This window comes from Capricornis sumatraensis, chromosome 10, assembly GCF_032405125.1.
Source record: "Capricornis sumatraensis isolate serow.1 chromosome 10, serow.2, whole genome shotgun sequence".
Taxonomy (NCBI): Eukaryota; Metazoa; Chordata; class Mammalia; order Artiodactyla; family Bovidae; genus Capricornis; species Capricornis sumatraensis.
Genome location: NC_091078.1, coordinates 62556319 through 62571782, shown reverse-complemented (window position 1 = coordinate 62571782; position 15464 = coordinate 62556319). Strand labels below are relative to the sequence as shown.

The following is a 15464-nucleotide window of genomic DNA, read 5'->3' as shown; positions in this document are numbered from 1 at the left end:
CAGTCTCCGGAATTGGGGCTCTCCCTCCCCGCCCCGTCTTTCCCCGCCGGCCTCCTTAAGTGGGGTCGGAGCCCCGGCGGGCGTCCCCGGCGATGAGCCCGGACTCGAGGTGGCCGGTGAGTACGAGCCAGGGACCAGGGCGGGAGTGGCAAGCCGGGAAGGGGTAGACTAGTTTCGTGGGGCAGGCACTGAAACTGCCCGGCCCGAGGGTCGGGCCACTCTAGCTAGAAGAACTGACAGTGCATTCGCCCCCAGCCCGCATCCCTGGGCAACAGTGTATCCCTTCGGGGCTGCCTGGATCATTGGCAGGAGGAGAGCCTAGTTCAACTTGTACACTTTGATCAAGGGGAAACGTCGCCGCATCCGGGAGAGGGCTGCGGGCACCGCCTGGGCCTGGCCTGATCCCTCTGGCCTCCGCCCCCTACTTCCTCCAGTCCCCTGAGAGCCTTGGGCAGATGCGGTCGTCATACCCCAGGGCCTGGGGCCCTCCCCACGGACTTTCGGGTCTAAGTTTCCGTGTCTCTTCTCTGCATCTGCTGCTGAGTCCCAGCGGAACGTTTGCCGGGGGCTCTGTGCTGCTTAGGGAGCTAGGGCAGCAGAGTTGCAGCCTTCACCAGGGACTCATTGAAACAGTAGAGTTTGTTTGTGCTTCTGATTGGTTTGTTCAAAGATAGCCACAGGTAGGAAGTAAGGGCAGTTTAAGTAGTTTTAATGAAATGGCAATCAGGGCCTTGGACAGAGTGGCTGGAGCTGTTCACTGGCTGGGTTGTCACAGGAGAAGAACTCTTGTTAGTCAGGGAGCTCAGGGTGGCTTTGTTTGGAATGGTGCCCAGCCCATGGTTAAATTGTTGAATTCAGCTAGGCCTGGAGAAATTGGGGCAGTCTCTGACCAAGCTGGGCTTCCTGGGGGCTGGTGCCATCTGCTGTCTCCACTCACCCAGGAACACTGGTGAGAAGGAAGGGAGGGCTCTAAGGACCAGCGTGGAGCTGAGTGCACTGGACTGCCATGCTCCTGTTTGTACTCTTAAGGCCTGGTGGCATCCCCAGAGCTAGGGCATAGGCTTACCCCAGAGGCCTCAGAAAGTCACCGATTCTTTCTGTCATCCATTTATTTCTGCTGGAGTCCAGGACCAAATCATTTTGGCCACCGATTCAAACTTCTGCATGGGCTGACACTAGCCTTCATCCATCCCAGTCCCTAATCTGGTGATCCCTTCATTTAGCTATTCATTCAACAAATTATTTATTCATTTGCCAAAACAATATTGCATGCCAGGTTCTGGGGCTATGGAAGTAGGTAGGCTCTGGTGTCTGCACTGTACAGCTCCCAGTCTAGTGGAAGGAGAGAGAGAACTTTCAGTGTGGTGAGTGCCATGGTGGAGGTGAGGATGAAATGCTGTGGAAACACAGCTCTCTGTGAGATAGACGAAGAAATCATAACAGAAGTGACATTTGAGCCATGTTTTGAAGAATGAGTAGGAGCTCACTAATCAGGGAGGGTGGAAGGCATTCTAAATAGAGATCATTTTGGGGGAATGAGAGCTGGTAACATTCAGAGAATGGCAAGTTGCCCTGTTTAGACAGAAATACAGCTATAACTGGTGAAAAGAAGGATCTAGAAAGGAAGACTAAGGCCACAGAATGAAAGGAACACCCTGACTGTCATCATAAGGAATGTGGATATTATCCTGAAATCAGTGGGGGGCATCAGGAGGCTTCTAATAAAAACACTGATATGATTAATGCTACTTGGTAGAAAGACCATTGTGGATACATTTATGTGAGAAAAAGCTAGAACCGAGACATAGGGCAGGATGATCAGACAAGAGGTAATAATGCCAAGACCATGGCCATGGTGTGGACGAGATGGCATTTGCATCTGCTGTAGAGGCTGGCTGGCCAGGACCCTTGGGGAAAGGGAGGGCTGGAGAGAGCGGAGTGGGTGGCCCGGGCCTACGCTAACTGATCTGTACATTCTAGATGTGACAGCATGGGGGTGGACTTTGACGTGAAGACTTTCTGCCACAACTTGCGGGCAACTAAGCCACCCTATGAGTGCCCTGTGGAGACCTGCCGCAAGGTCTACAAGAGTTACAGTGGTATTGAGTACCATCTGTACCACTATGACCATGACAACCCACCGCCCCCACAGCAGACTCCACTCCGAAAGCACAAGAAGAAGGGGCGCCAGTCACGGCCAGCCAACAAGCAGTCGCCCAGCCCCTCAGAGGTATCCCAGTCACCCAGCCGTGAGGTGATGAGTTACGCACAGGCCCAGCGCATGGTGGAAGTGGACTTGCACGGCCGCGTGCACCGCATCAGCATCTTTGACAACCTGGATGTGGTGTCTGAGGATGAGGAGGCCCCCGAGGAGGCGCCTGAGAACGGCAGCAATAAGGAGAACACTGAGACACCGGCCGCTACTCCCAAGTCAGGCAAGCATAAGAACAAGGAGAAACGCAAGGACTCCAACCATCACCACCACCACAATGCTTCTGCGAGCACCACTCCCAAGCTGCCAGAGGTGGTCTACCGGGAGTTGGAGCAGGATACCCCTGATGCCCCGCCCCGGCCAACTTCCTATTACCGGTAAGGCCACCTCCGCCTCCCAACTCTGGAAAACTGGTCAAGCAGGGCTTAGGAGCCAAAGACAGGTGACAAGCAACAGATAGGAAATGGCAGAGGTAAAGCATAGCAGCAACACACTGGCCCTGCCAAGGCAGACATGCCCCAGCTAGTGGTGATGGCCGTTCCTGTACACTGCCACAAGCTGGACCCTGCCCTGGGCGCTTTATAGCCATTCTCTTGTCTTATTCTCACAACTCGCTCAGGTAGGTTTTGTTCACGGGTGAGGAAACCACAGTCCAGAAGAAGGACCAGACTTATGAGTAGTCACGTGCCAGTAGATAGCTGAACTGGGATTCAAACCCATATTCCTCTGACTCAGAGTGGCTACAGTATCAAAGGGTCCCATCTGTTGTTCTTGACCCTTTCTACTCCATCACTGTGACCTTGGGAAAGGCATCTCTTTGGCTTTTGGTGTTCCAGTGACGCCATCTGCAGTGCAGATATAATTTTCCTCTGCTAGCCTCAATGTGGAAGACCAGGGACACTGACTTCATAGAGTCCTAAAAGCTGTTTGTAAATCTGTATAAGTAATTTCCCCATTACTTGTCCAGTTATTATCACCTATCCTTTAGCATGAGAAGCAGTGTTTTCATCACCTATGTTTCACAATCCTCTAAGAACCCTTTTATTTCATTTAACTGTTTCTTGGTATCCCACTTCCTTCCAAAAATTTGTCACAGTGGCTCCTAATAAAAATCACAGTCAAAAGGCTAAATTTCTTTCAACGTGAGGTAAAAAAAATGGAGTGGGGGAAGTATGGTGGTGAAACTACATTCAGAAACCCTAGCTAAAGGATGGAACAAACACCAAGTGTGAGACTTCTTTCTGAGAGTCTTGGCATCCAAGTCAAAGAGGGCACTTGGGTGAGGCAGTTAAGCAGCTGTCTTTGGTATCAGCTAATCAGAAGGCCTGATCTCTGACAAGGACTTCTTAGAAAGGTTTTAATGTGAAAGGTAGTTTTTACCAAATGTAGGTACTAAATCTCAGTTCTTTACAAGCAGATTTTGGGGAACTCAAGTGATTTTCTTTCCTTTCACCCCTGTCCACATGCCAGCCTGTCTTTTCCTCCTCTCTTCCATCCTTCCATCTGTCCAGCCCAGCTCCATGTTCTTCTGGCTTTTCACTGTCTCTTATCTGTTAGTGCTCACTGCCATGCCCACCTCCCAACACACAGACCCCTCTCCGGGGCTGCCCTCTCCCCTCATGATTCTTCAGCACTCTCTGCTCCCTGAGGCAGCACAGCTTAGCTCCTGCTCATTTTCTTCATCCTTCCACTCAGAGTCACTCTTTCCTCCTGTGGATCAGATCTGTTCTCCAGGCAGCAGCTCTCAGCTGATCCCCTACAATCAGTTGGGAGGTGTGTTGCATGTAATTTGTTACTACTCTTAGCAGAACTGCCTGTTTTGGAAATGATTTACTTTTTATGTAAATGTGACAAGATTCGATTCGAGGTCATCTCTCTAACAACACCACTGGCTCTTGCTCCCATCTGATAAACTTTCTCAAGGGGGAGAGGGAGGGTGGAGTGTCAGCTGGCGCATCAGGAATCGCACATGACATGCAGCCTACCTTATCTGCGCCACAGCCTGTAATCTGAGTACTGTGGGCGTGTGCTGTGCACCATCACGTAATGTTACGCGTGTCAGGGCAGAGAAGAGGTTGAGAGCTGGTGCCAAGGCCTGGAATGGGCCAGATGGTTCACACTAGCCCTGAGCCACACCCTTTCTCAAGGATGAAGATGTTGCAGTCACCTTGGGGATGAGGTGAAGGGCTAAGCAAGAAGGTGCTTCTGACAGACACAGCACTTTAGTCTGTCCTCCCTTCCACTCTCAAAATGTCCTTCAGGTGAACAACACTGACTGCCTCTTTCTGTGTGGTTAATCAGATATGGTCCTTGCCTCTATCCACGTAGTGCAGGAGTTAAGACACAAAAACAGTTATAATGCAAGACAGGGTCGGGCAGAGCTATACCAAAGCTAATAATCAAGCTAACATTTATTGAGTACTTGCTCCAGGTATGTTTCTGAGCACTTTACCTATATTAACTCATCTAATGTTCCCAACAGCTGTGTGAAAGAGGTTCAAGTTAGTATCCCCACTTTACAGATGTGGAAACTAAGACCCTGAGAGGTTAGCTCACTTGCCTGCTGTCACCCAGAGCACAGCTCTGGAGCCTATGCTTGCCTGGCCTGCTGTGGCTTGCAGAGTCGCATTTTCCTTATGGAGAGCAGAGTGGAGGCCTGGGAACTAACATTTATCTAGGGCCTGCTACGTACCACTTGATTCAGCCCATTCATTTTTAATTAATTGCATTTAATTCTGACGTCTTAGGAAATGAAGGGTATTCTCCTCATTCTCTCATCAATAAAACTGAGGTTTAGGAAAGAGCAGGGATGTCCTGGATGTCCCACAGTAACAGAGCCAGGACCTAACTGACTGTTAGGTGTGTGTCCAGGTGTGTTAGAGGCCAAAGCCGTGTTCTTTGCCGTCGTTGCTCCCTGTAGCTTTACATAGCAGAGTCAGGCCACCTGGAGTGCGCACGGCAGGGGAGTGGGGAGCCTGCTCTGTACCCCAGGTGCCTGGAGCCGCCCCTGGCTGCAGTCCCGCGGGCCCAGTGAGTGCTGTGGAGTGGAGTTTGAATCCTAGGTCTGCCACTTCCTGGTTGTGTGAACCACCTGTGTGGGGCACTTAACTTCCCAAAGCTTCCGGTTTCCTCCTCTATAAAGTGAGGGCAAGAAGAACATTGACCCAAGGACTGTGAGGAAGATAACTGTGATGACTTAGCACAATGCCCGGTCATAGTAAATGCTCAGTAAATATTAGCTATCCTGACTGTTACCTCCCAAGGCTTTCCAGAGAGCAAAGAGTACCTAGATTCTGAGGGAGCCCTGAGCTGCTGCTGCACCAGCTGAGAGAAGACCTACAGCAGCTCCATTCAGGATACAGCCAGCTGGTACTCAAACAAATGTAAATTGGCAAGTGAAAACCGAGGACCTTCCTGCCCCTGACTCTTTGTGCCATCACCCAGACCACTGCAATCAGGGGTCCTAGCCGCCCCATCCTTCTCCCTTCAGGATCTTGCTGAGCCTCTGCATCTCAAAGGAGGCAGTGTGGCAGCTAGGACTTGAGCTTTGAGCTCGGCATGCCTGGGTTCACATCCCAGCTCTTCCACTTTCTCACAAGAGAGCTGGGCCAGGTGAATTCACTGCCCCAAACGTTAGGTTTCCTTTTCGGCACAACAAGAATGATGACAGGCCTTATGGTGCCTGGAGTAAAGGTGAGGCTAGAATGAGACAACATATACATCAAGGCACAGGCCTGGAACAGGGTGAGTGCTCCACAGATGTAACCCACGTTCTTTAAGGGAGGGAAATCCCAACCTTCTGATGCCGAGCTGCCTGTGTGCACTGCAGGTATATTGAGAAGTCGGCGGAGGAGCTGGATGAGGAGGTTGAGTACGACATGGATGAGGAGGACTACATCTGGCTAGATATCATGAATGAGCGGCGGAAGACAGAGGGTGTGAGTCCCATTCCCCAGGAGATCTTTGAGTACTTAATGGACCGGCTAGAGAAGGAGTCGTACTTTGAGAGCCACAATAAAGGCGACCCCAATGCGCTCGTAGACGAGGATGCTGTGTGCTGTATCTGCAATGACGGCGAGTGCCAGAACAGCAACGTCATCCTTTTCTGTGACATGTGCAACCTGGCCGTGCACCAGGAGTGCTACGGTGTCCCCTACATCCCCGAGGGCCAGTGGCTGTGCCGCCGCTGCCTGCAGTCACCCTCCCGCGCTGTGGACTGCGCCCTGTGCCCCAACAAGGGTGGTGCCTTCAAGCAGACGGATGATGGGCGCTGGGCCCATGTGGTGTGTGCCCTTTGGATCCCCGAGGTCTGCTTTGCCAACACAGTCTTCCTGGAGCCCATTGACAGCATTGAGCACATCCCGCCCGCGCGCTGGAAGCTGACCTGCTACATTTGCAAACAGCGAGGCTCAGGGGCCTGCATCCAGTGCCATAAGGCCAACTGCTACACAGCCTTCCACGTGACGTGTGCCCAACAGGCTGGCCTTTACATGAAGATGGAGCCTGTGCGGGAGACAGGTGCCAATGGCACCTCCTTCAGCGTCCGCAAGACTGCCTACTGCGACATCCACACACCCCCAGGTTCAGCACGTCGCCTGCCTGCCCTGTCCCACAGTGAAGGGGAGGAGGAGGAGGAGGAGGAAGAAGATGAGGGTAAGAGTTGGAGCTCAGAGAAGGTCAAGAAGGCCAAGGCCAAGTCCCGGATCAAGATGAAGAAGGCGCGGAAGATCCTGGCAGAGAAACGGGCAGCGGCCCCTGTGGTGTCTGTGCCTTGCATTCCACCACACAGGTACGGGGGAGCAGATGGGCGGGCCGGGCAGGGAAGAAGCCCTGTTGGAGACCGGCAGTCCCCTGAGTGGAGGGAGAGGCTTGGGCTTTCTTCCTGTCAGGAGCTCCCTGGAGGTGGTGGTGGTTTTTAGTATCTAAAGAGATTGGCTCTAGCAGGTCATCTGACTTTTACGTTAGGAACCAGAGACTTCAGCTCTTCTCTGACCAACTTGGCAGGTGTATTTGAAACTGCCCTCCATACTGCTGGGATGGTGTAAGTTAGGAAGTAAGACGATGGAGTAGCCACCAGCCACAGTGGAAGAAATAGTCTGACTCTGAAGGGAGAACAGAATGGAAAAGAGGGAAGGAAGTGCTCAAGGAATTGTGTTATGGCCACAGATGAGGGCTGTGAGCATCAGTTATTTTTTACTCTCTCTTCTGCTACCTATATAATTTCAGTTGACTGCTGTGTTGTAGTACTTCATCTTAAAACTTTCCCAGGCTCAGCCCGAGTTGGGTGTCCCAGGGTCAGTTAGTACTCAGGGCTGCAGTGACAAGCAGTCTTCGGGGCCAGGCTCGCTCACCCACCCTGTGAACAGGGTTAGTACTGGGAGCTTGGCTTCCTGTCTCCTGAGGTGCCCTCGACAGCCAGCTGTGTTTGTTCTTCTTTGCCCTAGCCCAGTGTCACAGGCCTTCTTGACAATAGATTTATTCCCTATTCAGCCCCACTCAGAAACCCTCATGGGCCAAAGACCCCTGTTCTCTGTGAGAAAATCAAAGCCCAAGAGGTTTCTCTTCTCTCTGCTCTCCTGTTTCCCAGGCTCAGTAAAATCACTAACCGCCTGACCATCCAAAGGAAGAGCCAGTTCATGCAGAGGCTGCACAGCTACTGGACGCTGAAGAGGCAGTCGCGGAATGGGGTCCCGCTGCTGCGTCGCCTACAGACCCACCTGCAGTCTCAGAGGAACTGTGACCAAGTCGGGGTACTATGTCAGATTCCCTGTGGGCTCTGGAAACTAATACCAGGGGGACGAGGGCAGAGATTTATCATTGGTTTGTTTTTCTGTACCATCCAGCATGTGGGATCTCAGTTCCCCAACCAGGGATCGAACCCGTGCTCCCTGCATTGGAAGCACAGAGTCTTAACCACTGGACCACCAGGGAGGTCCTGAGAACAGAGATTTGCGACTGCAGTTTCCAATCCCTGAGGGCTTGGGCTGTTTGTTCCTTTAAACTAGACCTCAAATCAGGCCAAGGATGAAATCCTTACACATTCTTCTCAATGCATTATTCCTTGTGTTCATCCTTTCATTCATAACAAACATATACTGAGTACCAACTCCACTGGGCTCAACAGCCACAGTGGGTTGCAGAGCTTCCACTTTAGCTGGTAAGCCTACCAAGAGATCACTGTGCTCCCAGCTTTGGCTTTCTTGCCCTTGACCCAAGTTTCCTGGGCTCTTGTTGCCTCTGGCTCTCTCATCATCTCCTGATCCCCCTTTTGCCTCTTCAGAGAGATTCCGAGGATAAGAACTGGGCCCTCAAAGAACAGCTTAAGTCCTGGCAGCGGCTTCGGCATGACCTGGAGCGAGCACGGCTGCTGGTGGAGCTGATTCGCAAGCGGGAGAAACTCAAAAGGGAGACGGTGAGTGCTCCTCAACCAGCTCTTTTTCACAGTGGAGAAAACAGACCCAGGAAAACAGAAAACACAGAAAAGTATGTGTCCCCTGGCCGGGAAGCAACAGAGCTAATGTGAGAGTAAGGTAACCTGGAGCTGTTTGCTCTCAGGCTCTTCAGAAGCAGAATGTCACAGGAGAGTTTTATGAATGGACTCCTAAATGATGTGATGCAGGTAGCTGGTGCTGGATGTTCAAGGAAAGGGAAGTCCACGGTAGTGAAGTGCACCCAGTGTGGGGTAGGAAGGAAGGCGAGTTCCCACGCCAGCTACAGCTGCCTCCCCAGACCTCTCCGCCAGGGACCGGCCTCGGCCTCGCTGATGGGCTTTTATGTGTGCCAGATCAAGGTCCAGCAGATCGCCATGGAGATGCAGCTGACCCCCTTTCTCATCCTCCTTCGAAAAACCTTGGAGCAGCTCCAGGAGAAGGACACGGGCAACATCTTCAGCGAGCCGGTCCCTCTGTCTGAGGTAACCGAATTGGACGAAGTAAGAATCCCTTCCCCTCACTCCACCTTCTTTCTGTTCCTCTCCCAGATGGACCCTTGCCGCAGGTCTGGGCCAGGGGCTAGGAGGGGACCATGAAGAGAGGGGCTGGTGGCTCTGGGGCTCTGGGATGAACCGGAACCACAGGCATCACCTGGACTCTGTCTTGTCCCTGTCGTACCTCAAGGGCCCAGAATGGGAGGCAGTCTGCACTCCTTCCCCAGAGGCAGGGACTGAGTCTGCCAAGTGAATAAGCCCAGGGCAGGAAGACACTTTCCGGGTGCTGAACCCTAGAGCGGAGAATTTAGAAGGCTCAGCACCTAAAGAACCATCTCTGAAGCCCTAGGTCCTGACTGGCAGACTCTTCTCTCTAAAAGGTATAAAATGAGAGACCTGAGGCAGCAGCCTCCTTACATGGCTTACTGATAAGTAAAAAGAGCTGTAGGAATGCAGGGTGGTGTTACTTCCAGAGGCTCCCCCTAGCCATTTTGGTATTAAAACCTCATGTGGCTCTAGGATTCGGCTGTAATTGCACTGCTGTTTTCCAAGCAAGGAAAAGAAGGCCCAGGGAGGCTAAGAGGCTTGCCAAGGTCACACAGCTTGTGACTACTAAAGTCCAGACTAAAATCCAGCTTTCTTTTCCCCTGTGCTGTATGCCTGCCTCTGACTGTAGTAGGAGGAGGTTGCTGGATGCATTTCAAGGGAGGTTGTTAGGAACAGGGGTTCAGGGGGAATGAGGAACATACCTCCACTTAGCTACACCTCCCGTGTTCTCCCAGGTACCTGACTACCTCGACCACATCAAAAAGCCTATGGACTTTTTCACCATGAAGCAGAACTTGGAGGCTTACCGCTACCTGAACTTTGATGATTTTGAGGAGGACTTCAACCTCATCGTCAGCAACTGCCTCAAGTATAATGCCAAGGATACCATCTTCTACCGGGCAGCAGTGCGGCTCCGTGAGCAGGGTGGCGCAGTGCTCCGCCAGGCCCGGCGCCAGGCAGAAAAAATGGGCATTGACTTTGAGACGGGCATGCATATCCCCCACAGCCTGACTGGAGATGAAGCCCCACACCACACCGAAGATGGTGGGTGATAAGTCACACATACACGTAGAGGCCAATGCCAGGGATGAACAGCTTTCCAAAAGTCCCCTCCTGGGAGCAGGCAGTGTAGGCAGGAAGCAGCTAGTCTGAGCAGTGGCACGCTAGCCCCAGGAATGCTCTCGAAGCCAGACTTGGTGAATGGAGAGCAATCCCCGCCTTTCTGCATCTTGGTGCTACTGTTTTACAGCCGCTCCCGGTGAGAAGCGGAGGGGAGAAGAGTGACTTTCTGGTTGCCTGCCCAGGTTCACGGGGCCCAGAGGGCTGCCCTGAGACTGACCTCTCATCCCCTGTTCCCACCCCCCTGCAGCAGAGGAAGAGCGGCTGGTCCTGCTAGAGAACCAGAAGCATCTGCCAGTGGAAGAGCAGCTAAAGTTGCTGCTTGAACGGCTGGATGAGGTGAACTCCAGCAAGCAGAGCGTGGGCCGCTCTCGGCGCGCCAAGATGATCAAGAAAGAGATGACGGCGCTGCGGAGGAAGCTTGCCCACCAGCGGGAGACTGGACGGGATGGGCCTGAACGACATGGCCCCTCCAGCCGGGGCAGCCTGACACCCCACCCAGCGGCCTGTGACAAGGACGGGCAGACAGACAGTGCCGCCGAGGAGAGCAGCAGCCAGGAGACAAGCAAAGGTCTGAACCCCATGGCATGATGGACCCCAAGGCCAGCCAGACTTGGACTCTGCAGCACACACTCAGCCCCTGCCAGCCCCCCAGGCAGAGGTCCCTCCTACTCAGCTAGCTGCACTTTCTCCCTCCTTCCCCTTTCAGGGGCCTCTTAGCTGCCTCTCTGGCTATTTGTGTGAGAGAAAGTGTTCCCAACTCCCTGCCCCCCAAATGATCTCCCCTACTCTAGCTGAAGTTATGTCCTATATCCCCAGGGCCTACCGTAGACAGATGCCATTCCCACTTCAGGCCCCTCACCGACTCTCCTTCTCTCTTTCTCTGCTCCAGGCCTGGGTCCCAACATGTCCTCAACCCCCGCACTTGAGGTGGGCAGGAGAACCTCAGTTCTGTTCTCCAAAAAGAACCCGAAGACAGCTGGACCGCCCAAGAGGCCGGGCCGGCCCCCCAAAAACCGGGAGAGCCAGATGACCCCCAGCCACGGAGGCAGTCCTGTGGGGCCCCCCCAGCTCCCCATCATGGGCTCCCTACGTCAGCGCAAGCGGGGTAGGAGCCCTCGGCCCAGTTCGAGTTCAGACAGCGACAGTGATAAATCCACAGAAGACCCCCCAATGGGTGAGCCTCACCATCACCCAGCCCCTCCAATAGAGTGAGCGAAGCTGCCATCCTTCCCAGTATAACTCCCACCTAGCCCTTCATTTGCCCATAATATATCAGAGCTAGAAGGGCCCTTAGGAAGCCTGTCATTCAACCCCCTCACTTTATAGATGGGGAACCTGAAGCCCAGAGCCACTAACCCACCCAGATTCCCATCCAGGGTGCCCTCCATTTTATCACTTCACCTTTCCTCTTCTCATTCTCCTTGGGGAATCTCCTTTAAGCCACTGTGTCCTAAGGCTAGTAACTGCCAAGGGAAGTGCAAGGGGTGGGGCAGGGCTGTGGCCAGCTGTGGTGGACACTGCCCAGAGCTGGCTCTGCTGGCCAAGGTTGGAGGAATTTTCCAGCACAGAATGGAAAGCCAAGCTCTGAGTCCCCCCCAGTAGATCTCTGATCTGCATCTTACTGACTGATTCCTTCCCTCCCGTCCCCCACCCACAACCAAGACTTACCAGCCAATGGCTTCAGCGGTGGAAACCAGCCAGTAAAGAAGAGTTTCTTGGTGTATCGTAACGACTGCAGCCTTCCTCGGAGCAGCTCAGACTCGGAATCCAGCAGCAGTAGCAGCAGCAGTGCTGCCTCCGACCGGACCAGGTACCAGCCCTCTTGGTTTAAACCTGCCTCCAGGATGGCCTTCCAAATTTCCCTGTGAGGAGTCTGGTAGCAGCCATCTCCACCTAGATTAAGATGGCTCAGACCAAAGGTTCTCTGCAGAATAAATAGAACAGATGAGACTGTCACCATAATGAAATAGAGGGGACCACCCTTGGTTAAGTTCACGCTTTAGAACAGAGGGCTTCCCTGGTGGCTCAGATGGTAAAGAATCCACTTGCAATGTGAGAGGCCCGGGTTCGATCCCTGGGTCAGAAAGATCCCCTGGATAAGGGAATGGCAACCCACTCCAGTATTCTTGCCTAGGAAATCCCACTGACAGAGAAGCCTGGCAGGCTACAGTCCTTGGGGTTGCAAAGAACTGGACATGATTGAGCAACTAACACTTTCACTTTTCACTTAGAACAGAGTGCATAAACTGATTCGTGGTGACCTGGATTTGACCTACAGACATATTTTGTTTGGCCAACGTGATATTTAAAAAAAACAAAACAAACCCAGAAGTGGCGCATAAAATTTCCAGTTTCTGTGTTCCCTTTAAAAATCAGACCTAGCATTTCTGGCCACTGTTGCCTTAAGATAGGGCATACACTCATCACTACTGCTGTATCCAGCCCACTTCAGTCAGATCACCCCCAAATCCCTGAGGGCACTTGAGTCTGAAATTATTCAATTAGCCTCTGCTTTCCAAAAGTCTTAGACCACTTAGGGGCCAAGAGAAGACACCCACCATGCCATTCCCCACTCTTGCCCTCCTCTTGAGTTGAGCATCCCTTTTGTCCACAGTACAACGCCTTCAAAACAAGGCCGGGGCAAGCCCTCCTTCTCTCGGGGCACATTCCCAGAGGACAGCAGTGAAGATACCTCAGGCACTGAGAATGAGGCCTACTCCGTGGGCACTGGCCGCGGCGTGGGCCACAGCAGTAAGTACGCCCACCCAAAGCCAGGGATGCTGGGGGCCTGGTGTCAGGGCCTTGCCAGACCCCTGGCTGCTGATCCGTCCCCTCTCTCCCATTCCTGTGAAGTTGTAAGGAAGAGTCTGGGCCGGGGAGCTGGCTGGCTATCAGAGGATGAGGATTCCCCTCTGGACGCTCTGGACCTGGTGTGGGCCAAATGCCGAGGATATCCATCGTACCCAGCTCTGGTAGGCTTTTGCTTTTCTCGTCATACCCCTTGCCTTCCAGCCCCAAGACGTACACTCAAAAGCAGCAGACCTCCTACTCTGCTGAGCTGCAGAGCACACTAGTCTTTAGCAGATAGTCACTTAGAGGCCCCTCGTTAGTTTCTTCATCTGTCCCTTTCTCTTCCCTTTACCTCTTGGGCTCTGAAATAGTTCAACATGGGAAGAAGCTGAGGGTCAGCACTGCAACCCTAGTTAGATGATTATGTTTTTCTGTCCCCACTTTAGAGGTAGTCTCCAAATTCTTGGATAGGGTAAGCCTGGGGGAAGGAGGAGACTGAACTAACCAAGGTCTTATATTACACCCTTAGATCATTGATCCAAAGATGCCTCGGGAAGGTATGTTCCACCATGGGGTTCCCATCCCTGTGCCCCCATTGGAGGTGCTGAAACTTGGAGAACAGATGACCCAAGAAGCCCGAGAGCATCTCTACCTCGTCCTCTTCTTTGACAACAAGAGAACTTGGTAAGGAAGGCGGGGAGCAGTCGATGTGACTCAGAGCCACAGACGCAGCCCCGGCTCCTGAAGGCAGGCTGCCAGGAAACTCCAGCACTGCCGCCTGGGCGATCATAAATCAGTGGGGGAGGGACTTAGATCGCTGAGCAAAAGGGTTGTGTTGACCAAGAGTCTGAGAGACTGAGTGGGTAGCAGCTGACAAACAGCTGTAGCTAGAAAACAGGACCACGAGTGACTGTGAAAAATGTAGGGGTGGCTCCGCACCCAGACTAAGGTGGCTTCTAGATTTAGTTTTCCCACCTCTGCCTCCATGGTGACAAGATGTGGGGGATAAAGCAGACATAATCATTGGGTCTCTGCATCCCTGTTCTGTCACACTTACAAGTGTAGTCCTTTGTTGTTGTTAATTGTCTGCGAAAGATATCTAATGTCAGTTAAGTCTGCCTGGAGCCCATGGGACAAGGTATCTATTTCAGGCTAGGTCAGGGCTTCTTTTTGCACTCATAAATGTCCTGTGGTTATCCCCCAGTGTGACTGTCTACTGGGCTATTTTCATCACTAGCCTGTGAGCAGTTCCTGGAGGGCAGGGACTGCATCTCTGGGTTTCTGTAACTCCCACCAGAGCCTGGCTCAGAATGGGCACTTAGGAGTTTCTGAAGGAAGCAACAAGTGAGGGAGGCTGGTGCTTGTTGCCCTCCCAAGAGATAAGAGATGACTTACTTGATCCTTGTCTCATCCTACAGGCAGTGGCTGCCCAGGACTAAGCTGGTTCCTCTGGGCGTGAACCAGGACCTTGACAAGGAGAAGATGCTGGAGGGCCGGAAATCTAACATCCGCAAGTCAGTTCAGATAGCCTACCACAGGGCCCTGCAGCACCGCAGCAAGGTGCAGGGCGAGCAGAGCAGCGAGACCAGTGACAGCGACTGATGCTGCCCAGCGCAGCCCAGCCTTCGGTGCCCTGCCGCCTTTCTCCTCCCCTTGGCTCACTGTCCTGGAGTGGCACCGGCCTCTGCACTGACTCATTCCTGGTCTTGGGGCCAGTCTCAGGGGAAGCTGGGTGGGGGAGGTCCCTCCCGCCCTGAGTGCAGCTGGACTGTACAGAACACTCCAAGGGCCCCTGGGGGCTCTGCGCAATGAGAGGGGAGGTCCCACAGGCCAGAAAGCTCCAGAGACCTCACGGCATTGTAGCGCAGGGTGGTGGGCCCAGGTTAGGACACTGTGTAAAACAGGCCATCCCACCACCTCTGCCTACTTGTGCCGGGAGAATCCCTAACTGCCTAGTGGCCTGAGGCCCCTGAGGTGGTGTGGTGAGCGGGCATCCGCCCAGCCTAGCAGTGGGACTGATGTCTGTCCAGCCCGGAAGAGGGGCACTAGGTGACCCCCTCCCTTGCTGTTGTAAATAATGTAATTAGCGGAGAATTTAAATTATTCTCATTTGTAACTGCGTTTCCGGGTCGCGCCAGAGTCATTTGGTACTAAAAAAAAAAAAGACTGGGGCCTGTCCCCACTTCCCTTCTTCCCATAGATTCCCCCACCTTTCAAACTGGTTTGTATTTATTTCAAAGGAAGAAAATATATTGATTCTTAGAAAATAAATGGTCTGTCTGGAATTCTTGGTTCTTGCCTTCTGCCAGGGCAAAGGGATGAAAAGGGAGGCTCTATCCCTCAGGGATGGGAAATAATTGGGCTCAA

The 15464-nt window shown here is 52.9% G+C and overlaps 1 protein-coding gene across 3 annotated transcripts; it reads left to right on the top strand.

Moving 5' to 3' along the window:
• Positions 1-15: 15 nt before the first annotated feature.
• Positions 16-15288, top strand: BRPF1 (bromodomain and PHD finger containing 1). 3 transcript variants are annotated; one of them, XM_068981807.1, is made up of 14 exons: positions 16-116; positions 1981-2589; positions 6042-7001; positions 7800-7962; positions 8493-8624; positions 8997-9125; positions 9920-10229; positions 10555-10875; positions 11197-11481; positions 11970-12117; positions 12922-13058; positions 13161-13279; positions 13627-13781; positions 14516-15288. In XM_068981807.1, the coding sequence occupies exons 2-14, from the start codon at positions 1991-1993 to the stop codon at positions 14697-14699; spliced, it is 3642 nt and encodes a 1213-aa protein (XP_068837908.1). In that variant the 5' UTR covers positions 16-116; positions 1981-1990; the 3' UTR covers positions 14700-15288. The 3 variants fall into 3 exon arrangements, with proteins under 3 accessions (XP_068837908.1, XP_068837909.1, XP_068837907.1); XM_068981808.1 differs by having other exon boundaries at positions 8997-9143; XM_068981806.1 differs by having other exon boundaries at positions 12922-13279.
• Positions 15289-15464: the final 176 nt, after the last annotated feature.

Excerpts from the sequence above, each read along its gene's own strand:
- BRPF1 (XM_068981806.1), top strand. The coding sequence starts at position 1,991 with ATGGGGGTGGACTTTGACGTGAAGACTTTCTGCCACAACTTGCGGGCA. Across the intron at positions 10,876-11,196 it reads CAGCCAGGAGACAAGCAAAG|GCCTGGGTCCCAACATGTCC; the intron begins GTCTGAACCCCA and ends TCTCTGCTCCAG. Across the intron at positions 13,280-13,626 it reads ATCCATCGTACCCAGCTCTG|ATCATTGATCCAAAGATGCC; the intron begins GTAGGCTTTTGC and ends TTACACCCTTAG.